The sequence below is a fragment of the Oppia nitens genome, unplaced genomic scaffold, assembly GCF_028296485.1.
Source record: "Oppia nitens isolate AA-2021 unplaced genomic scaffold, nextdenovo-longstitch-racon4-pilon3 scaffold18_pilon_pilon_pilon, whole genome shotgun sequence".
Classification (NCBI taxonomy): domain Eukaryota; kingdom Metazoa; phylum Arthropoda; class Arachnida; order Sarcoptiformes; family Oppiidae; genus Oppia; species Oppia nitens.
This window is the reverse complement of record NW_026533197.1, coordinates 1,478,173-1,499,752: the sequence shown is the minus strand read 5'-3', so window position 1 is coordinate 1,499,752 and position 21,580 is coordinate 1,478,173. Positions and strand designations below refer to the sequence as shown.

The window sequence follows — 21,580 nt, the reverse complement described above, 5'->3', positions numbered from 1 at the left end:
AAATCATTTTTTAAATATATTGTAACATTTTTGTCACATTATAGCATATAAACAATATTTAATTAAATGAGATTTATAACTGTCATTAAAATATTTTTATAATAAATGTTGTGACAAATGACTAGCAATAAAAACAAAGCTTAAAACGTGCGAACAATATATAGTATATTAAAATTATAATTTCTTTAAAGAAAAACTCTATTTATGAAATTAATGTATAAAACAATTAAATAGATATTATTATTATTATTATTGACTCGAAGCACAACTTATAAATTGATAAAATTTGATTGAATAGTGTTGAGAGATAAGCAAACAATTAAGACCAATAGGTTCGGATGACATCTCTGATAGTGGCTCTACATATGGGGCACTGTCCGGGTCCTCGCCATTGTTTGACTGCACATTCATAGCACATACACACGTGTCCACACGTGTAAAGTACACTATTGATTGTCTGTTCATAGCAAACATTGCACTCATTGCCAATTGCATTCAATGAGTCTATTAATAATAAAGTTTAAAATTTATTAATTTTAATTCAATTTATTGATTATTTTTAAAACATACCAGAATTGCTATTATTATTAGTATTCGTCAATTTGGGAGAATTGTTAGGCATTCTTACAGTTAAATTACTGCTATTATTATTATTGTTTGTATTAAGAGATCGACTCATTTGTTGATTATTTCGTGAATTACAGACTTGAGCCGAATTTCCAATGTTTTCAGGCGTTTCGTTATCACAAATGCCTATAATTTAAATATATTTATTAAATAAGAAAAATGATTTAAACTAATTATTTATTCAAAACATACCCAAAACTTTCATTTTAATAGTACTGCCGTAGAGATCAAAGAAAGGCCACATTGTTTGAGTGGAGTCGACGTGCATTAGTGTGTGAACCGGTTGTCTATTCTTCATGAGCTGGACTTCACCATTTTGGGTCATTCTGATGGCCAGTTCATCACCAGCTTGAGGAGCATTTGCTACATCTTTGACAACAACCCAATATTCAGATCTGTCGAGTAATAGGTGTGGATCTTCAGGCAAATCATTGCTATTGATAGTCGATGGGTCACATGTTGTTAACCCAAAGGCTAAACTTCCGGCATATAATTCATCGGTTTGTAACACTTGAAGAACCATTTTTTGACCCAATCTTAATGGCCTTTCAGAGAATACATATCCCTGACAATAATGGCTATTATTTCGTTCAGCTATACATCTGTTTTTTAAAATAATAATTTAGTAAAAAATAGTTATAAATGATTGTCATTCAGTCTCACCTGTCATTTGATAGTCTAATATTACATCCTTTTGTTTTATGAAATGGAAAGGACTGAAAATGAGTGTCTCTGTAAACCTGAGGCAATGGTTCCCGATTTTCTCGATTAATATCAATCGTTGAAAGACTTGGAATAATTGTATCGACTTCAAGGCTATTGCGACGACAACTAATCTGCTGTCGAGGATCAACCGATTCAATCTCAACAGTATTACCATATATGTCAATGAGTGCCCAAAGAGAACAGTTGGAAGAAACACCACTGAAGAAAATTCCTCTTTCTTCACCATTGATGCCATAGTGAACGTCACCCAATTCATTGTAATAGAAGTATAATATATAGTCTTTAACAGCAAATCTTTCACCCAAAGCTTTGGCCCAATTGCCCGGTTTATTGGTTAAGTCTGGACAGACATACTTTGGTAAACTTGATCTATAAGTTAAGGGATCATTAGATGTAAATCCGAAACGTATGGCTCCACTCCAGCTCTGAGAAATGTCTTTAAATTTTATGCAAACTCTTTCATTGACACGAATGGGACGGTTGCTGAAGCAAATGCCTTTGCAGAAGCTATCACTTCTTTGAGCGACTGTACAGTCAGGAGAAATACGGACGTTCTCGCCGTGAATCGAGTGAAACAAAATGGGCGGTAAATTGTTTGTTCCCGACTCATGATGTCCTCGCAGTTTCGGTGAACAAGCTGTTCAAACATATAGATAATATAGTTATTATTATTATTATTCACAAATTTCATGTCAAATGATTCATCAAAATATATCAATTTCTTATATGTGTATAAAATAAACTTTAATACAATATTAATACAATATTTCTGATTTTAGTCACTTATTCATATTATATTATTATAAACACAAAATCATTTACAAACAAACAAAAAATTAATACATTTTATTATACGATTGTTTCATCATATAATAAATAGTATTAATTTTTTATTTGTTTGTAAATGATTTTGTGCTTATATTTAAAGATGTTATAATTAAATGTAATGAAAAAATACTGATAAAAACATTAATAATTTCATATTTTATAAATCACAAATAGTACACAAAAACATATCGATTGATTTTCGTAGACAACTTTTAATTTATTCAATAAATAAATATAAATTTACCAAAATTACTAACTTTAATATATAAATATATTAGTAAAATACTATAATTATATGATAATATATAAATTATTATTAGTACAAAAAATCATGACATATTTAATGTAGTGTAGTATAGAAAATAAATATTTGAATCAATTTATATTATTAATAAAATAATAATAATTATAATAAAAAAAATAAAAATTATAGTAAATTAAATAGTTTTACAAAACATACCAATTCTTTTAATTCTCTTTAATATTTTCATATTGTTTTGATTAACGAAAAATTAATTATAAATATAACACAAATATATGAGTCGTTGAGTTATTCGACACACAAAGTCTACTGTCCTTCAGTTTTGTGAGAACTGTTGGGTATATATATATATCGCAGATTGGGTGCACCCAAGCAATAGGCCAGCAATAGAGCACTGCTATTGAAATCAATGTCTAAGCGGAAGTCACACACCCATCGTATTGCTGTATATTTAGCTCTTTTGACTTTTCAATGAATTAGTAGTACGGGAAGGACGGGTCAGATACTTAAAAAGAAGCGGAAGTCGTCTATAAGGATGGGAAGGGAGTTGTCCACATCCCTGTGCTGTTATGATTGTTACCGACAAATATCAACTCAAGTGATTCACCGCTTTTTACCAATTCTTCGTTTACTTCAAATGAGACACACAAACAAAAAAGTCTCGTTTGAATACTATTAACAATTGTCTCAACACTAGTCAATAAAAATTCATCAAAGATATACAGTATTATATCACTTATTATTATTACTTTATTAACAAATTATAAAATAATTCAATTTATTTTTTATTCACAAAATAATATTTAAGTGATAGTAGTTTACAGTTATTAATATTATTATATACTTATAAATACTTATATATTATAGTGAAACAGTCAAACCATAAACGTATATAACTTTCTGCGACCAAAGCTTATCGACAAATGAATGAACACTCTCTCAAATACACTACTATTATAACACTGTTTGCGAGTCGAGTGCCCACACCTGTGATGGGATGTCCTTAACATGTAAATGAAAATACAGTCTAAAGCTAACGCATATCCCTTACTATTATTTATTCCGACTTATTGTAAATCATATACCATATGTATGTTTGGACTTTTAAAAATATAGCATTTACTTTCAAATGCTATCAAATATAATTAAGATTAAATGCAAAAAAGTAAAATGAATTATATAATTCAATCAGATATCATATCATATGATAATTTTCAATATTAATTCTCCATATATTCTATAAATTCTATACATATAAGCATATAATTTTTCAATCAAATAACTAATAATAATATTATATACTGTATTAAGTTATAGGTAATGATTTTACTTATTGGAGCAATATATTGTAAATATAAAAATGTTTAAATACTGTATAATAATTTAGGAAATAATATAAAACAAAATAAATAACTAATTTTCATGATTTGCTCTAAAAGTTATTAAAATTGTATTAAATTTATAATAATATATTAACTTAATATATAGAGTATATATACTCTAGTACTGTATACTATAGTACTAATATGTAGTGATAAATATAGAGAATATAATGTATAAAAGATTGTATTATGATTTGGTTATACAGTGTATAGTAGTATAGTTTATGATATGGAGAGGCAGATGAAGCAAATGCTAAGACAGATGCAAAGTTTGGACCAACTGTTAGTCTAAAGCATTGTTTGCTGAATAAAGTAAAGCTAACTATAATTGACATCATTTAACATCTGCTGTTTAGTTGTAATTCTAAAGAGCCAGACGTGTGGCACGTGTGACGCGTGTCAGACACGCGATACAAGACCAGTACCTGTAGGACCTATACGAGTGCTTAGACTAAAAAGCTAACAACACTATACATATTCAACAAACAAAATTGAATACTAAATTAAGCCTAACTTCAAAGTTCCCCATCTCCTCATCCGGACATACATTTCCTGTCAAACTATTCATATATTCAAACTTTGAGATCCAATCGTAACACATATAAGTTTAACTCACATCCTATGCCTTATAAGTTATAACTATACTATTCATTGTACTTATTAAACATTTCACATATTGTACACATCATCTAATTTGTCGATATAAACATATAACACAATAAGTTTATTAATAATATTATACACAATCAATACATTTTTCTTATTAGTAAATACTCAATATTCATCATATTTTTCTCAACAGTTATTATTATTTTGTAAAATGTATTTAAAAATACTAAAAAGTTCACCAAAAACTATTTGTTAGTAATTAACCTTAAAAATATATAAAGGATTTAATTTAATTAACTTATAATTTTCAATCTAATCAATAGTATACTGTATTAGTTAGTTAGTGATTGTGTGAAAAAAGTAATGACTAATGAGTTAATTAATTGAATGAACTTATTTGTTCAAAGGAGTTAACCAATACTTATTAAAACAATTATATAAAATTTATAATTAATATTAAGTTTTTATTTTATGAACAATAAAAGAAACAAATTATGTTAAAGAATATCTTTCCATAAAATAATCAATTTATATAATTATTTTGGTATTAATATCCTTTTTGAGTATACTTTAAATCAATTATTAATAAAAAATTTCCATAATTCTTACCAATATAAATGATCAAAAATTGTTTGCTAATTAAATATCTTTTAATTATTTTTAATTATATTATAAATTAATACAACTTTTACCAACATTCACTTAATGAAATTATTCGCAAAAAATCCTAAAATTATATTTTATATTATACGGTATTATGCATAATATTAATACAGTATATAAATTTATATACAGTACAGTATATATAATGTATATGTTTAAGGGTCGGACAAGTTTGTATAATAAATACAGTATATAACAATATATTTGGACTACATTTTTGGACTAATATATGAATTTATAAAAAGTATTTAATATAAAAATAATTAACGTTATATAATTGTTATACAGTATTGTAAAGTAAATAATTTGATTCAAATAAGTTATAAAATTATAGTAAAAAATTAATTAGCAATTATTTTGTGAAATTTTAATTTGTCTTTATTTTCAATGTCAACAAAGTGGAGGTATAATGCCTTTACCCCACACTTTTGCTTATATTTTGTATATATATATATAACAATAAAATTATTTGTGAATCTTTTGTGTGACATAATTTGATGTAATTTCTAATTTCTTAAACATTTAAATATAATATATCTATAGTTAATATAAATTAACTGATAATAATAATAAATTAATTGACAATAGTTTTACGATATACTACTTAAGGTATATTATACATAAAGCATGATTTCAACACTCAATTTCCAATAATTTAAATAATTATAAATAATTTGCATTTTTATAAATTATATATTCATTGTATTGCATTGTTTAATAACAATTATTAAATACATTTACTTTAACTCAAATTATTAATAATAAATCACACTATTTACTCATTTTATATATTTCTATGTATCAAAAAATTTTCACCTAAAATATAAGTTTAGGTTTTAGTGTTTACTTACCGTAATTTATTATATTACTGTATAGTTAAAGAGTGAAAACTTATTTTTACATAATTATTTAATTACATAATTACAAACTTATTTAAATATATTTGTATATAAAACACATCATATATTAATATTGCATTTAAGTCTCATTATAGTCTGGATATTGCAATTAAATTATTTAAAAACAATGATATATACAGTATATATATATTTATACAATCACTAAAATTAAAGTTACTTTAACAGCCCTCAGAGCCCCCCCCCACCCACAATTCTACCCCAAAAACTTTACTGACAATATTAGTGTTGTCCGCTTTACATAACCTGATATATGCCTTTCAATCTGAACCTAATTATAATGAATTATTATAATTCAATCAATAAAACTAAATTAGTATAAAATACAAACAATTAATAAACTCTTAACAATAGAAAGCTATCGCTGTATTTCAGCATTTAATGTATGTTATAATGAATTAAATTTACTGTAATGTATAATATAGTGTATATATTATATAAACAATTTATCGTTGCATTACCCAGACTTGTAAAGTAGTCCTGCATTTAACTATCAAATTAAAATTTATTATTAATTTAAATTAAAGTAATATTTTAATATTAAAATCTCTGTGTGAATAATAATATCACATAAAAATCAAATAATAACTTTTTATGTTAGATATCGTCTCAGATTTAGTTATGTTTAGTTAATGTATAAATTATATACAATTATATCTAACAATAGACTAATTTATATTATTATATAATATTAATTGCAATTAATGTCATATATTTACCATTTGGTTGATTATGATTTGCACTCATATTGGCTCCCATTTCATCAATCGTTAGTTAATATTTGATGGTTTTAATTACAATTAGTTAACATTAATATTTCATTGATTTATTTGTAATGTCTAATAAATAAACACTTATAAATAAAAACAATTTAACAGTTAATTACAATTTACTTAAAAATATTGAATAATTAAAATGTAAACAAAATAACACGTAATCCAATGTAAACATAAAGCACTCAATTGTATACTTAAGACATCTATTGGTTGCTATACTTAACATAAAACTATTGAATTGTTTTTTAAAAAAAAAATTATATTAATTAATATTTACTAAGTTTATTAAATTACATTTAAAATTAATGACAAAATAATTAGTAAATAATATATGTTTACAATAAGTATTATACAATAAAATGTTAACAATTATATTAATTATTAAAATAACTTTCAAATTTGTTAGTTAAATGTATTAATACTATACACTGTATTGTACTGTACATTGACGTCACTGTTAACCATATGATAGATATAATACATATAACGTATTAGTGAATGAATTGTTAATAAATTGTTATAATTTATAATATTTTATTTAATATTCATATATTAAAAGCGATTTTAATGAATGTTTGAAAACAGTTTGAATGTCAACTAATGTGAGTTTAGTTGATATCCATGTGGTTTCTGGTAGTCCTCACATGGTTTGCACTGTTAGGTAATGATTACATTTGATAATGAATTAAACACTTGATTTGATAATTTATTAATTTGATTACTGATATGTTGGCCATCAGTGCAACTAATGTTTATCATACTATCCGTCGGTAAGTAATAAGTAATGTTTGTATTAACAAAAAAATGATGTATTGATTATAATTTGATAGCTTCGGGTTTGTATTATTTGGCCGAATTGGTCGAAGAGTATAGCGTTGTGTCGGCAAAAGTCATCAAATATATGATTTTGGTTTAGTTTTTATCATTTTATTTGATTTTATTACTTATCACTAATTGTATGATATATTTGATTACAGACCACTCTCTCAATATATTTATGTCTTTTCCTGTTTGAAGAGTTTCCCAACTCATTGATTATAACGGGATTATTAAGTCATTGCATGTATTTAATACTTTTAAGGAGTTTCCCGTATTTTAACTTCACTTCAGTACCATTTATATCATCAATTGGTTAGTGATTGTGATTATGATATGATAATAATAATAATAATAAATATATCTAATGATTATCTTTTTTAGTTCTTCTATTAGTTAACCATTATTTTGCATTTTCATACTTTTCAACCGTCTATTACCCGTTTACTCAGGTATTTCAGTAAATGTTATCATTTTTTATATACAATATATGATAAAAATTATTTTAATCAATTTAAAGGTATTGGCTTTTTTTACACTTTGTTTATGGTTCATACCATTTGTAAGTACAGTATTATGAATATTAAAATATATTGTATATAAAATGCAAATTAAATACATAATTAAATCATATTAAGGCACTCTTCATCTCATTGTCTGCCAATGAGAATGTGTTGCCGACAGTTGCAGAGTCGCGACCATTATTGTCAGGTACTGTCTCTTACTATACATTTTCTCACATTTAATCTAATAATTTGATATTATAGAGGAAAGTGATGTCGTTTCTCATTATTTTTCTCGGAGAGCAAAAAAATATGGTTTGTTGTCATTATTTAATTACGCAAAGGACAGCCTTTTGCCACAAAGAGTTAAAAAGTCTTTTTGAAATATAATTAATTTTTATAATTTTAAATAAATTGTATTTTTGATAATTTAGTTAAACTTAGTATTAAATATTTTCAAGTATAATATTGCAACCAATGGTAGGTATAGTAGTCTTAAACAAGTTTTACTGCTCTCAAATACCAAGTTTTCATCAAAATGAATGCTTCTTTTATATACACTTTAAAAACATTTTAAAATCCCTTTATCTATGCAACTGTTTGCGTGATTTTAGTTTTGTAATAAATTAAATTGTTTAAATAAAAATGTAATATTACTATAATTTAGTGTTTTATATCATTTGATTACTGGTAGTGATAATCAAATTCAACTAATTATCAATGACTTTACTAAGTAGAGGAATGATTAAACTTATACCACTACTATGTTCAGTGGTCTCGGGAATGATAATTGCAATCATTTGGAGGAATTACGAGCAAACCATAGTTGAAGTACAGAGTTATCAAAATCATATATATGGTCGCCTTAAAGATACTAATTATAACGATTGGTTAAAACAAAAGTCTATTAAAAGACAAATTCTTTCAGAAGAGTTCGTCAAATTTGAATTATTGGACAAAAACCAGAGGAATGTAATGCTTGAATCAGAATATCTGTTCAAAAAAGTTCGGGTACTTTGTTTGGTATTAAGCAAATCAAGAAAGGGTTCTCAGGCGGTGCGCCTCACGTGGGCTAACCATTGTAATGATGTAATATTTTTCGGATCATTTTCAGACCACAAGATACCAGTCATGAAATATCCGCCAACAAGTAGTCACTCGTCTTTTTGTTATTCTTTCATCACTACTTGGCATCAATTTTGTGGTCAATTTGATTGGCTTTTGATTGCATACGACGATACATATGCAGTGATAGAGAATCTGAGACAATATGTGGCACCCCTTAACTCTAGTCATGTCTATTATTTAGGTCGTGCTGTCAAACATTATTTTACTGGAGTTTACAATTCGGCCGATGCGGGTATTGTCTTGAGTAAAGGCGCCGCTCAGGTCATCAAAAATGTTTTTTCTAATTATAGTGTTTGCAACTTAACATACATTAAAGGCATCCCAAGTGTTTCATCAAATTTTCAAGTATCACTGGCTATCATTTTAAGTCATTTTGGAGCTAATCCAGTTGATACCCGTGACTCAAGAAATAGAGGACGATTTCACTCATTTCCACCAGAAAAACAACTGATTCCGGGAATGATATCAATTTTTAATCCCTATTGGAGAAGCAGTCTGTTTCTTGAACCAGAAGGTACTCAATGTTGTAGTGATGTTAGCATAACATTTAATGGCATACAACCGGCCATCATGTATCTGACTGAGTATTTGTTGTATCATATGTCCATTTTCACCCACAGTCCTCTAGGACTCGGCAACAAACCTCCGCCTTACAGCTCTTACAAAGTCGACTCTGATTTAGACAAGAAATCATTAGACAAATTGTATAATTCAATAGAAATGGGAACCCCTTTAATACATGTTATTAATAAACACAACACAATCGACAAATCAGAAAAATTTAAATCAATTTCTAATTTTTTAAATGACTTTTTCAAAAGTTAACTAATATTGTTAATAATTGTTTTGTTATTTTTGTTAAGTTTTATTTAAATAAAACAATAAATTTAAGTTTAATTATTTTGATTAACGACAGCTTCAATGATATCATCACAATATATATGTCCCTCTTTTTCTGGAGCGAAGTTCATACCAAACAAAGGAGATGTTCCGTAATATTTGCGAACTTTTTCATTAGCCAATCGATATCTATAATACAGTATTAATATATTTATAAATCATAATATATAAGTAAATTGTTAAGTGATATGAATTAAAACTAAGATTTTAAAACTACTGTACAGTAAATAAGTAATGATTTGAATGAAATTCAATGCATTAGAATTTTCCAACTAATAATTACCAGTATATCGAATATCACTCAAAAACTTTAAAATATATACTTTTTACTTAATATAGACTCTATATTATAGACTATATAAAAGTTATTTTATTTGATAGGTTTTCTATAATAATATATTAAAAATTGTAAAAAATAAGTGACAATTGATATAATAATAAATTGATAACTTGCTATAATTAATATAACTTAAATATAATTTAGATTACTTAATATGACATACGTTTTCAAAGTGTTGATAGGTTCAGAATCCATTTTAATACCAGTGTCTGGATTTATTGTAGTCAATACACATCTATCACATGGCTTAAGACCGACAAACTCAATGTCTTTGATTTTCATATATTTCCAATTGTCTTCTTCATGAGGTTCACAATCTGTGATCAAAATGTTTGGTCTAAAGTTTCTGTAACTCACTTGACATTCATTCGATAGTTTATTGTTTAAATTAGTGATAGAATTTTGATTAATAACAAGAACAGGTGATCCATCATGGTAAGTTATCTATTAAATCATAATTATTATCAATTATATATATATATATCAAAATATATTTTATAATTATTTCACAGACCGGGTATTTGTTTGATTGAATCACTTTATCATTTCTTTCTAAACTACTATTTCTTAAACCGCATTCAGGTATGTGTTGTATTAGTTTAGTATTTGGTTTATTTAAATATTTTGAAAACCATTCCTCAGCTTCTTTACCACAATATAAACCGTCGATAGCTTGGTTCCACACTCTGGATAACAACAAAATCCTTTAAGAAATATCAATACCAATGATAAAACCAATACTTAGTTTGTAAGATAATGTCTTGAGATTGTCTTTGAGTCTCAATCTTCAGTTTAAGTGTTGGCATATCTGGTCCGTCGATCCAAATCTCATTTTGGTGTATACTTTGTCTCAATAAAGCTAAAGATGGTTCGATTCTTTGTGTAATAAATCTGTTTTCTTTTGTAATCAATATCCACATCCTTTAAAGTAATTTTATTTTCATTTTTATTATCATTTTAATAAATGTGTTTAATAACACAAAATATAAGTCAATGTAAAAATACTGGACCTGTCTCTAACCGGACCCGACTTAAGGCCACTTTTTGTAATTGTCACCTCATTTACTTCAATACCGGGAAGTGATTTGATTGGATATATAATTAATTTAATTACTTTTGCCACTTCTTTATAATCACGTTTTTTACGACTTATGGCATAAATCAAAGCTCCACTTAAACCAAACAACAGAAGAACTGGTAATAAAACTGACGCCGAATTTAATGCCATTAATGAAGATATTTCTTAAAACAATTAATTAAATATAATGTATATTGAATTCAATGAAGATATTTGAATAATCAATTGATAGTTAAATACAACTTTTAAAAACTAAACCTTAAACTAAAATAAAGCAATAATAATATATTTTATAGTTTGAATAAAACTATTAATTATAAAATATTCAAAAGAGAAAATATCTGATATACAGTATAAAAATATCTTAATTGATTAATAAGTTTAAATTACTCTGACTTTAGTTATATATTTCAATAACACAAATACATTAAATTATAGTAATATTTTCATTAATTACTTTTAACGACTTGATTTTAATTAAATGTCAATAAATTTTACTATAAATGTATTAAAATAATGTTATGTATTAAAGTTACGTATCATTTATTACAGAATTATAATTTTTGTATACATTTTTAATTTAAATTAAAGTTCACAAAACAGTCAATTTTGGTATCAATTATCTACTATACAGTACATTATGTAATAATGAATATAAATATTTATCACTTTGTATTTTATAATTATTTTTGGTTGTTTGTAATATTAAATTTAAAAACAGATGTACAAACATATAATGATAAAGAATTATAGTTTAATATTAATATAAATATTAATAAATATATTATTAATTTTTAACCACACATTCAATTTATAATTATAGTAATTTAAGTTTGTATAATACAATCAATAATATAAATATTAATATACCATATATCATACCATAAATAAATAAATAATAATAAATAATAAAACAACATTAAGTGTTAATTGTTTCCTTTAAATACATGAATATAAATTATAATGTAAAATGTAATCTTTTTATTAAAGTAATATCTAAAATATCTATAAATATTTATATCTATTAATATAAATCAAATAAGATATTCAATATTCAATACAGTATTTGTAATCGATTTGAATTAACAGAATATATTAAAATATTTATTTTATTTGTTTATATATTCTATTAATACAAATATTTAGTTACTAAAAGTACACTATTTATTAAATATATTTAATAAAATATATTTTCAATTTTTAAACTTTAGATAAGATTAAATTTAATTACAAATAATATTTACACCCAATTAGTTACATACATTAAAGTATATCAAGTGACTCAACTCATAAAATACAAAATAATATTGTATTATATTAATAATTTGTATAATAAATAGTATATAATACTGTATATACTATATAGTATATACACGTATAATTTATACTTAAATATAATATTTTTCCTATTTTCATGGGAAATAGGAGGGAATTTATTATGGAATTTTCCTCTCTCTTGCCCGAACTCTAACTACAGTACCGTACAGTATATACTGATAATGGAAACATTTGATACATAATAGTACTACACATGTTGTGTACGTAAATGTAAATTTAAATAATATTGTATAAATGACCATGATTATTTTAGATTATTTTAGATTATTTTAGATTATTTTAGATTATTTTAGATTATTTTTGAATATATTTAATTATATTTAATTATATTTAATTATATTTAATTATATTTAGTTATATTTGGTTATATTTAGTAAATATTTATGATAACAATGGTATTAACACAAGAAGTGTATCATTTGTTAATACTTTACGGTTCAGAAACAGGAAATTGTGAAGAGTTGGCCAAAAGCATAGGTCGAGAGGCAATCAATAGAGGCATTGACTGCAATGTCTTGGAGTGCGATGATTATGATGTCTCACAACTGATTGACCAAAAGTTAGTATTATTTGTCTGTTCAACAACAGGTGTGGGCGAAGAACCAAATAATATGAAGAATTTTTGGGCATTTATTCGCCGAAGAGATCTACCGAATGACTCATTGTCTTCAGTTTATGTATCAGTTATAGGTTTAGGTGACTCTTCGTATTCAAAGTATAATTTTGTGGCCAAAAAGTTACACAAAAGGTTGTTATGTTTGGGTGCAAAACCATTAACTGATTTGGTCTTAGGTGATGATCAGCACGAGTGCGGACCAAATGCAACGATAGATCCTTTTTTGTCAATTTTTTGGGACAAAGTGTTTGACTTTTATTCAATTATCAACAACTTTGAGAACCTCTCACTAACTCAAGATTTGGATCAACTTTTTACTTCTAGTTTTAGTGTTAAATATGTCAATGAAAATGACAGACAAAATGAAATAACTAATTATAAGAGCAGTCCATTTGATAAACACAATCCATATTTGGCTAAAGTTTTATCAAATGAGAGAATTACAGCCAAAGATCACTTTCAAGACGTAAGACTTATAAAACTTGGAATAAATGACAAACAATTAAATTATAGTTTAGGAGACGTTTGTTGTATTAAACCTCAAAATAGTAAAGAAAATGTACAAAAGTTTATATCACTTCTTAATTTAGATGAAAATGAATATTTTGTTTTGGATGCAAATCCTCACAATTGGATTAATAGAAAGTCATATTACAATAACCTACCGAAACCTTGTTCGGTGTTAACATTGGTTACCGAATATTTGGACATTCAGTCGGTCCCAAAGCGCTCTTTTTTCCAACTCTTTTACAGATTCAGTGATTTTGAATTAGAAAAACAAAAACTTAAAGAATTTGCAAAAAGTGATTCATTGGATGACTTATACGAGTACTGCAATCGTCCGAAACGGTCTATTCTGGAAGTGCTTCAAGACTTTCCTCACACAACGGCTCGAATCAAATTTGAATATATTTTTGATTTAATTCCAGCCATTAATCCGCGATATTATTCCATCGCTTCATCACTTAATGTACGACCAAATGAATTACATTTATTAGTTGCTGTCGTTAGTTATAAGACTCGACTTAAAGACTTACGATATGGACTTTGCTCTAATTGGTTGGCCATTCAGTTACCATCAGAGGATAGTTGTGTTGCTATTTATATAAAAAAAAGTAATTTTAAGATTGTAACCGATAACAAACCAATTATAATGATAGGCCCGGGAACAGGTGTGGCGCCATTTCGGGCTTTCATTGAAGATCGAGTCAATAGACAGGTCACAGATAACTATCTATTTTTCGGATGTCGTTACAAAAAATCAGACTTTTATTTTGAGAACGAATGGAAACAATACAATGAAATGGGATTTTTGAACTTTTTTGTAGCCTTTTCTAGAGATACCGATACCAAAGTCTATGTCCAACACAAACTCTCGCAACAAAAAGATCTTATTTTTAATTTGATTACCGATAAGAGTGCTGTTATTTATGTGGCGGGAAATGCAAAACAAATGCCACAACAAGTTAGACAAAGTATTTGTGATATTTTCAAAAGTCATTTTAATGAACAGTTAGATAACGATAAGATCCAACAAATTGTCAATAATTTGGAACTAAGAGGAAGACTACAATATGAGTGTTGGTCTTAATATTTGTGTGATTAAAATAAATGAATTTATTTAATACTTTATTAGTTTTTATTGACTTAAGTTATGAGTAAAACAACAAAATAATATACAGAATAACTAAATTATTGTACAATAATTATAGAAAATAACTATTGAATTATCTTTGATATCACCATTGGATTGACTTTGACTTCAACTCCATTTGGATTTCTTGTCGCGTATTACTTGTGTATTATCTTCATTGAGTGCCACATAAGTTGATGGATTTGATCTGATTTGATGATTGATATAAACAAAATAACCGATACATAGAGTTACAGCACAAATACCGGCGCCCATCACATACTTGTTCTGTATATTAATAAATGATTATTCAAGACATACTTAAACAAAACTACTAACTGACCGGTTTTACAAACAATTCAAAGTTGGCCACTCGGAAAATACTAGACGAGTCCAAAGATCGGATACCATCTCCTGGTTTGATCCCAACTCTGCACTTATCAACAAAATTAACATTTAATACATAATATAATAATTGTTAATTTTAATAAAAATTATAAATATAACAATAAATATAATGCAAAATAAGTCTATATATTATATACAGTATTATATCTTATGATATGTTATATCCTAATCAAAGTTTTGCTAAAATGCCGGCTCTTATATAGTATTTGCATAACTCTTATAACTGGTGTATATTAGATACCATTGATATTAATAATGATATAAATTATGATTAAAATAATAATAATTGAATGCAAACCTTGTGTTAAGTTTGTCTCTATTGGTACACATTATCCGTAATTTTGGTGAAAACAGTAATAAAAGTAATAAATGTGTTATAATTATGTGTTGAATGTCTACACTGTATAATCAATAGTGTATTCAATAGTATGTATACTGTTATGACTGTAACTCAATGAATGACTGTTTGCCCCTTTTGTCCGCTTTTATGGCAAACAGTGTTTGAATTGAGTCTCATTTGTGTCACATTTGCTTACATTATATCTACTCTAATGTTATGATTGTTTGTAATCCTCTTAAACACCATTTAATGGTCTCATAGTGTCATCACTTGTGTCCATCGTTTTAATCAATTGATGTGTTGGTCGTCCAAACAAATTGACTCTTAAGGTATTGTCGGTTGAATTACTCATTTGATTGACCGTTGAGTGCATCACTTATAAGCAGATCGTTACCTGTTTTAACTGTTGATCAACACATCCATGTAAGTGATGGCACAGTGTGACCGTACTTTGCATTGAATGATTAATTTGACCACAGTTTTACTCAAATGGATATCACCACCAATACTATCGATGATACCAATCATGTACTCAATAATGATTGCGATAAACAAGAGATTCAGATAATGGACTCTAAGGTTGTTGACGACGAACCGGTGCTTAAAAAGAGTGACATTGAGCTCAATGTTATCGACAAACAAATTGATTCACTAAACATTGAACCGACATCTCATATCAAATCTAATGAAAACGGTATAATTGATGGAGAGGTAACTAATGGTCATAAACCTCAAGAAGGAACAATTAATGAAGAGGAGGACACAACAACTGATCAGTCAAATGTCGATCAAACAGTTCCGCAAACTCCTAAAGCAACGAGAAAAAGACGAAGTGTTGCTGAACTGACTAATACACCGACAGATAACACGAATAACAACAACAATGAGAGCGAACAGAACTCAGAACATAGACTCACAAGAAGTCGTTACGGAAGACTTCAAAAGGCAAAGACACCGAACCCTGAAATGATTACTTTTGAAGTCAAGAGGAGATCATCTCTAAAGAATAGTAGTGATACTCCTGTTGTTAGTTCACCGGTTAAAGCGGATGATAATAGAAGAAGAAGTAAAAGAAATGAAGAGAAAGACAGTAAATCAAGTGAATTGACTTCTGAAGAATCAACTTTAAGAAAGTCTAAGAGAAGAATATCAGTGTCACCGCGAGAAAGTCCAAGAAAGAAAAAGTCAAATAAATTGGATTCAGTTATCGATCAAATAAAAGGCAAACCAAACGATAATAATACGAAAACTTTGACACCTTCTCAGACATCTGTAAAGAAACAAACAAATAATACAAATAAACAACTGATAAATCAAAAGAAATGTATTGAATTGACTGGTGATTCTTCCGCAACAATTGTCAACCGATCGGTTCTGCTAACAATTCCTCAACAAGAAGGGGATTATTGTGTTGGAGATCTTATTTGGGCGAAAGTGTCGGGATATCCGTGGTGGCCGTGTATGATATCTCTGGATCCAATTTATGCTTTATATTCAAAAATTTCTGGTTAATACTATTTATTTATTATTTATTTATAAGATTAACTAAATATTAATTTTAATTTAGGAGCTGGTATTAAATCAGGACGAATATATCACGTCCAATATTTTGGTCCACAAGCACTTAGAGGATGGACTTCTATTGGACAAGTGATGCCTTTTGAAGGAAGAGATTCATATTTACTAAAATTAGAAACTTTGAAAGAAAGTTCACCAAAAGCACAGTCAGCTAAAATTGCTGCCAAATATGCAATTAAACCAAGTCTTAAAAAACAATGGGATCAATCAGTTGATGAGGCCGAAGAAGCAGCCAAAATGGATAGAGATAGTAGAGTAAGAAGTCTTACTTTCGATTATATTCTTACTTCTAAAACAAATTTGAGACGAAAATCAGATGGTTTGAGTGATGGAGAGTTCAATTTGAAACGGAAAAAACATAATTCGTCTCCAGAAGATGTATATGACTTCGATGACGACGAGGCGTCAGTCAATGTCTTACAAACAACTCCTGGACTTATGTGGAGAAAGAGAGTCCAAAAGGGAGACTTTGCTATTTATGTCGAACGACATTATAAGTCAATGGAAACTGAAAATCCTGACGCAAATCGAAAAGAAATCGAAGATATGCTTAAAAGAAGATGGGATTTACTCGGAGAAGATCTCAGAGCACTTTATACCGACCGAAAGTATACTGCAATAACCCATTCAACCGAAAATATAACCCAAAATCAAACCCCTAAATCTGAAACGACTCCTAAATCTACTGTTTCATCAAAATCTAAAACTAAAGACAATCGAAAATTAAAGCAAACTTTAAATAAAAGTATTGAATATGAAAGTGATAGCGAAGGAAATCTAGTGATTTCTGAAACACCTATAAAAAGATCGACAAAAAGCATTACAAAATCAGATGATAATAACGTAAATTGTTTTTCTAAAAAAGATTTAAATTCTGTGAAAAGCCAGGAAATTAAAGGATCACAAAAAAAGAAGAGTCCGAAAGTTGTTAAGAAGTCACCGACAAAATTATCAAAATCATCGGTTGAAGAAAATGGAGTTTTCGAGAAAAGTTGTTCACAGATTACCGATCAGTCTCTCGTTCACTTCGGTATCGATTATTTGGATGAATTTGCGAGCAGTGAAGACACCAGTTCCACATCAGAACCTGAAGCTGTCGACGGAGTCAAGAGTGGTTTTGATAAGTTTTGTGTCATTTGTAATGACTCTGAAGGCTCGGACACATTGATTGCATGTCAAGGAAATTGCTTTCAAATGTTTCATAAGAAATGTATTAATTATGAAGGAATCGACAATCAATATAAATGCTCTGAATGTGAAACAGGTTTGATATATAACTAAATTATATTAATATAAAAAATAATTATAGTTTTACTTAAATATCAAGATTTATAAAACTAATTATTAGATGGACATAATCTGCTAATTATTTAAACTTATTACACTTAATAACTAATATGATTCATATTATACTAAATTATAACGTATTATACAATAGTAATACATTGTACTATACAAATGTAATATACAGTATAATATATAATATTGTTGTTTAAATTTGTTTATCAAATCCATTTTATTAAGTAAAATACATACCGCTATATATTTAATTATTTTTTTAGGAAAACACAAATGTTATGTTTGCAAAAGTGATGAAATGAAAGAAGAAAAGTGTCCTCAAAAGTGTAATGATATGAAATGTGGTAAATATTATCACTTAAGTTGTTTGGAAAAGGGATTTCCCGTTAAAATGAATGACACAAAAGATAGTTTTGTTTGTCCGCTTCATTTTTGCCTTAATTGTCACATTGAAAGTCAAAATGATAAACAATTCCGTCCGAGTCGTCGACGTCTAGTTAAGTGCATCTCCTGTCCCACTGCTTATCATTTGGGAGATTACTGTATCGCTGCCGGAACTGTTCAGGTGTCACAAAATTATGTCATATGTCCCGACCATTTTGAAAAGAGAAAGAAAGACAGACACGTTAATGTCAACTATTGCTTCTCATGTCTAACTGGTAAGTGTTGTATTATTTAACTAATTATGTAAATAATGTAAATTAAAAAAATGTTGAAAAAGGTGGACAACTTGTATGTTGTGAGTCATGTCCCGCCGCATTTCATCAGAATTGTTTGGACTATAATGTGGATCCCGATTCCAACTTTTATTGTACCGATTGTACCGCTCGAAAACCATTACATTATGGAGACATAGTTTGGGTTAAACTTGGATTTTACAGATGGTGGCCGGGAAAAGTATGTCATCCAAAACAAGTGCCCGATAACGTCATGAAACTGCCCCATGGAGTCGGAGAATTTCCCGTCTATTTTTTTGGATCACATGATTACTATTGGGTACATAGAGGACGGGTTTTCTTGTTTATGGAAGGAGACAACAAAGTAGTGGCCGCCAATAGTGGCGGCAAAAAGAGTAGTAATTCTATATTAAAGACATTTAAATTAGGTATTATAATATTTAATTATAGATTATATTATTTTAAATTAATTTATTGTTATCATATCAATAGCCACTGAGGAAGCGGCCGAGAATTTTAAGATATGGCAAGAGTCAAAAATAGCTTTCAGACAAGCAATGGTTATCAATAAACCTCCGCCATATCAACACATTAGAGTACGTTTTGAGTGGATTAACATTAACTTTGAATTAATTTAACTAATAATTGATATTATAGTCTAATAAAGGCGTCGGACCTAAAGTCCAAATTGCAAATACAGACGAATCGCAGATAAGTTTGTGTGAATGCAAAGTCAAGAATGACATCTCTTGTAGTGACGATACTTGTATTAATAGAGCTCTTATGGTTGAATGCGATCCCAAACTATGCCATTCTGGAGATAAATGCAAAAATCAAAGATTTAAGAAACGTGAATACGCTTTGACTAAACCTTTTAAAACCATTTTATCTGCCGGTTGGGGTCTTCGAACACTTGAAGACATAAAAAAAGGACAGTTTGTCATCGAATATGTCGGAGAACTGATCGACGAAGACGAGTGTGAACGACGACTTAAAGAGATGGCTACAAACAATGAGTCAAATTTCTACTTCTTGACAATAGATAAGGATAACATTATAGACGCCGGTCCTAAAGGCAATTTGGCTCGTTTTATGAACCACTCGTGTCAACCAAATTGTGAGACTCAGAAATGGATGGTTAACGGAGCCACACGTGTAGGACTATTCGCTGTTTGTGACATTTCTGCCGGAACTGAGCTAACATTCAACTATAATCTTGATTGTCGCGGAAATGAAAAAACTAAATGTGTTTGCGGATCGGCTAACTGTTCCGGATTTATTGGAGTGCGGCCTAAGGTTGAAGAAAATCACAACAAAAAGAATGCATCGAATGGTCAAAACAGTAAAAAGAAAAAGAAGAAAAACGAGACCTCAAAGAAAGATTTTAGTCGAATGCATGACGACGACTGCTTTTCTTGTGGAGAGGGAGGAGATCTTGTTATGTGTGATCGTAAAGGATGTCCAAAATCATATCACTTGGAATGTCTTAAATTGCAAACAATACCGAAAGGCAAGTGGGAGTGTCCGCGACATTTTTGCGACACTTGCGGTAAAGCAGCCACTGCTCTCTGCGAGTTCTGTCCAAACTCTTTATGCAAAGAGCACGCAATTCCTTCTAAATTAACGGTATTTTCTATTGATTTTTATATTACTTATTACAATATTATAACTTTAAACATAATGTTTTAATTACAGCAATTACCCGACGGAGGACTTGTTTGTTCTGATCATTCGACCGATGATATCGATGGATGTATTATTAAGCAAAAAACGGACGATATTGAAATGATGAGGAATGAGTCCATTAGTGACATTCATGAAGACAACAATACTGAAGTCAAGTTAGAGTTATCTAACTCTTTGTTAGAAAACATCGATTCATTAACTAAGAGTGAAAACTAGAAACAAATCATTGAATGATTTGTAAAGAATAACCATTTATTTGATTAAATTAATATTTCATCTATTATTACATCTATTATTATATTATATTCATTTATTCAATTTTTTGAGAATTTAACATAAAATGTTATCGATTTACGCTATTGTTGAAGAAAATGTTAATTTTTACATTAATTGAATTTAACATAAATTATATATCGTTTATATTTTTCTCTATACTTTTAAATTTGAATA

The 21,580-nt window shown here is 27.9% G+C and overlaps 7 protein-coding genes across 8 annotated transcripts; 4 read left to right on the top strand and 3 right to left on the bottom strand.

The window, feature by feature from the left end:
* Positions 1-172: 172 nt before the first annotated feature.
* Positions 173-6,972, bottom strand: LOC128965952 (protein neuralized-like). 2 transcript variants are annotated; one of them, XM_054312742.1, is made up of 6 exons: positions 6,734-6,775; positions 2,642-3,136; positions 1,291-1,990; positions 820-1,229; positions 571-753; positions 173-504 (listed from the first exon to the last, which is right to left on the bottom strand). In XM_054312742.1, exons 2-6 carry the CDS (start codon positions 2,670-2,672, stop codon positions 320-322), a joined length of 1,509 nt encoding a protein of 502 aa, XP_054168717.1. In that variant the 5' UTR covers positions 2,673-3,136; positions 6,734-6,775; the 3' UTR covers positions 173-319. The 2 variants fall into 2 exon arrangements, with proteins under 2 accessions (XP_054168717.1, XP_054168716.1); XM_054312741.1 differs by lacking the exon at positions 2,642-3,136 and having other exon boundaries at positions 6,734-6,972.
* A 280-nt stretch (positions 6,973-7,252) lies between these two features.
* On the top strand, positions 7,253-8,513 carry LOC128965953 (protein TEX261-like). Its single transcript, XM_054312743.1, has 8 exons — positions 7,253-7,451; positions 7,531-7,560; positions 7,621-7,700; positions 7,768-7,921; positions 7,991-8,058; positions 8,127-8,168; positions 8,245-8,317; positions 8,374-8,513. The coding sequence occupies exons 1-8, from the start codon at positions 7,412-7,414 to the stop codon at positions 8,490-8,492; spliced, it is 606 nt and encodes a 201-aa protein (XP_054168718.1). The 5' UTR covers positions 7,253-7,411; the 3' UTR covers positions 8,493-8,513.
* A 316-nt stretch (positions 8,514-8,829) lies between these two features.
* On the top strand, positions 8,830-10,062 carry LOC128965879 (glycoprotein-N-acetylgalactosamine 3-beta-galactosyltransferase 1-like). Its single transcript, XM_054312658.1, has one exon. It carries the CDS (start codon positions 8,830-8,832, stop codon positions 10,060-10,062), a length of 1,233 nt encoding a protein of 410 aa, XP_054168633.1.
* Positions 10,063-10,116: 54 nt separating this feature from the next.
* LOC128965695 (mitochondrial amidoxime reducing component 2-like) lies at positions 10,117-11,908 on the bottom strand. The gene is made up of 5 exons (XM_054312441.1): positions 11,488-11,908; positions 11,219-11,398; positions 10,992-11,163; positions 10,641-10,921; positions 10,117-10,266 (listed from the first exon to the last, which is right to left on the bottom strand). Exons 1-5 carry the CDS (start codon positions 11,703-11,705, stop codon positions 10,131-10,133), a joined length of 987 nt encoding a protein of 328 aa, XP_054168416.1. The 5' UTR covers positions 11,706-11,908; the 3' UTR covers positions 10,117-10,130.
* Positions 11,909-13,034: 1,126 nt separating this feature from the next.
* Positions 13,035-15,186, top strand: LOC128965980 (NADPH-dependent diflavin oxidoreductase 1-like). The gene is made up of 2 exons (XM_054312775.1): positions 13,035-13,093; positions 13,248-15,186. The coding sequence occupies exon 2, from the start codon at positions 13,277-13,279 to the stop codon at positions 15,098-15,100; it is 1,824 nt and encodes a 607-aa protein (XP_054168750.1). The 5' UTR covers positions 13,035-13,093; positions 13,248-13,276; the 3' UTR covers positions 15,101-15,186.
* Positions 15,187-15,266: 80 nt separating this feature from the next.
* LOC128965981 (small integral membrane protein 8-like) lies at positions 15,267-15,899 on the bottom strand. Its single transcript, XM_054312776.1, has 3 exons — positions 15,849-15,899; positions 15,486-15,573; positions 15,267-15,430 (listed from the first exon to the last, which is right to left on the bottom strand). Exons 1-3 carry the CDS (start codon positions 15,878-15,880, stop codon positions 15,272-15,274), a joined length of 279 nt encoding a protein of 92 aa, XP_054168751.1. The 5' UTR covers positions 15,881-15,899; the 3' UTR covers positions 15,267-15,271.
* Positions 15,900-16,251: 352 nt separating this feature from the next.
* Positions 16,252-21,445, top strand: LOC128965979 (histone-lysine N-methyltransferase NSD2-like). The gene is made up of 8 exons (XM_054312774.1): positions 16,252-16,313; positions 16,370-17,397; positions 17,458-18,732; positions 19,031-19,426; positions 19,489-19,872; positions 19,937-20,040; positions 20,102-21,070; positions 21,140-21,445. Exons 2-8 carry the CDS (start codon positions 16,380-16,382, stop codon positions 21,344-21,346), a joined length of 4,353 nt encoding a protein of 1,450 aa, XP_054168749.1. The 5' UTR covers positions 16,252-16,313; positions 16,370-16,379; the 3' UTR covers positions 21,347-21,445.
* Positions 21,446-21,580: the final 135 nt, after the last annotated feature.

Excerpts from the sequence above, each read along its gene's own strand:
- LOC128965952 (XM_054312741.1), bottom strand. The coding sequence starts at position 6,773 with ATGGGAGCCAATATGAGTGCAAATCATAATCAACCAAATG. Across the intron at positions 1,991-6,733 it reads AAATCATAATCAACCAAATG|CTTGTTCACCGAAACTGCGA; the intron begins GTAAATATATGA and ends ATGTTTGAACAG. Across the intron at positions 1,230-1,290 it reads ATTAGACTATCAAATGACAG|ATGTATAGCTGAACGAAATA; the intron begins GTGAGACTGAAT and ends TTTAAAAAACAG.
- LOC128965695 (XM_054312441.1), bottom strand. The coding sequence starts at position 11,705 with ATGGCATTAAATTCGGCGTCAGTTTTATTACCAGTTCTTCTGTTGTTT. Across the intron at positions 11,399-11,487 it reads TCGGGTCCGGTTAGAGACAG|GATGTGGATATTGATTACAA; the intron begins GTCCAGTATTTT and ends ATTACTTTAAAG. Across the intron at positions 10,267-10,640 it reads CCTATCAACACTTTGAAAAC|ATATCGATTGGCTAATGAAA; the intron begins GTATGTCATATT and ends ACTGTATTATAG.
- LOC128965953 (XM_054312743.1), top strand. The coding sequence starts at position 7,412 with ATGTGGTTTCTGGTAGTCCTCACATGGTTTGCACTGTTAG. Across the intron at positions 7,701-7,767 it reads TCATCAAATATATGATTTTG|ACCACTCTCTCAATATATTT; the intron begins GTTTAGTTTTTA and ends ATTTGATTACAG. Across the intron at positions 8,059-8,126 it reads TCTATTACCCGTTTACTCAG|GTATTGGCTTTTTTTACACT; the intron begins GTATTTCAGTAA and ends ATCAATTTAAAG.
- LOC128965980 (XM_054312775.1), top strand. The coding sequence starts at position 13,277 with ATGATAACAATGGTATTAACACAAGAAGTGTATCATTTGTTAATACTT.
- LOC128965879 (XM_054312658.1), top strand. The coding sequence starts at position 8,830 with ATGACTTTACTAAGTAGAGGAATGATTAAACTTATACCACTACTATGT.
- LOC128965981 (XM_054312776.1), bottom strand. The coding sequence starts at position 15,880 with ATGTGTACCAATAGAGACAAACTTAACACAAG. Across the intron at positions 15,574-15,848 it reads AGAGACAAACTTAACACAAG|AGTTGGGATCAAACCAGGAG; the intron begins GTTTGCATTCAA and ends TGATAAGTGCAG. Across the intron at positions 15,431-15,485 it reads TTGAATTGTTTGTAAAACCG|AACAAGTATGTGATGGGCGC; the intron begins GTCAGTTAGTAG and ends ATTAATATACAG.
- LOC128965979 (XM_054312774.1), top strand. The coding sequence starts at position 16,380 with ATGGATATCACCACCAATACTATCGATGATACCAATCATGTACTCAAT. Across the intron at positions 19,427-19,488 it reads TTGCTTCTCATGTCTAACTG|GTGGACAACTTGTATGTTGT; the intron begins GTAAGTGTTGTA and ends ATGTTGAAAAAG. Across the intron at positions 20,041-20,101 it reads CGCCATATCAACACATTAGA|TCTAATAAAGGCGTCGGACC; the intron begins GTACGTTTTGAG and ends TTGATATTATAG.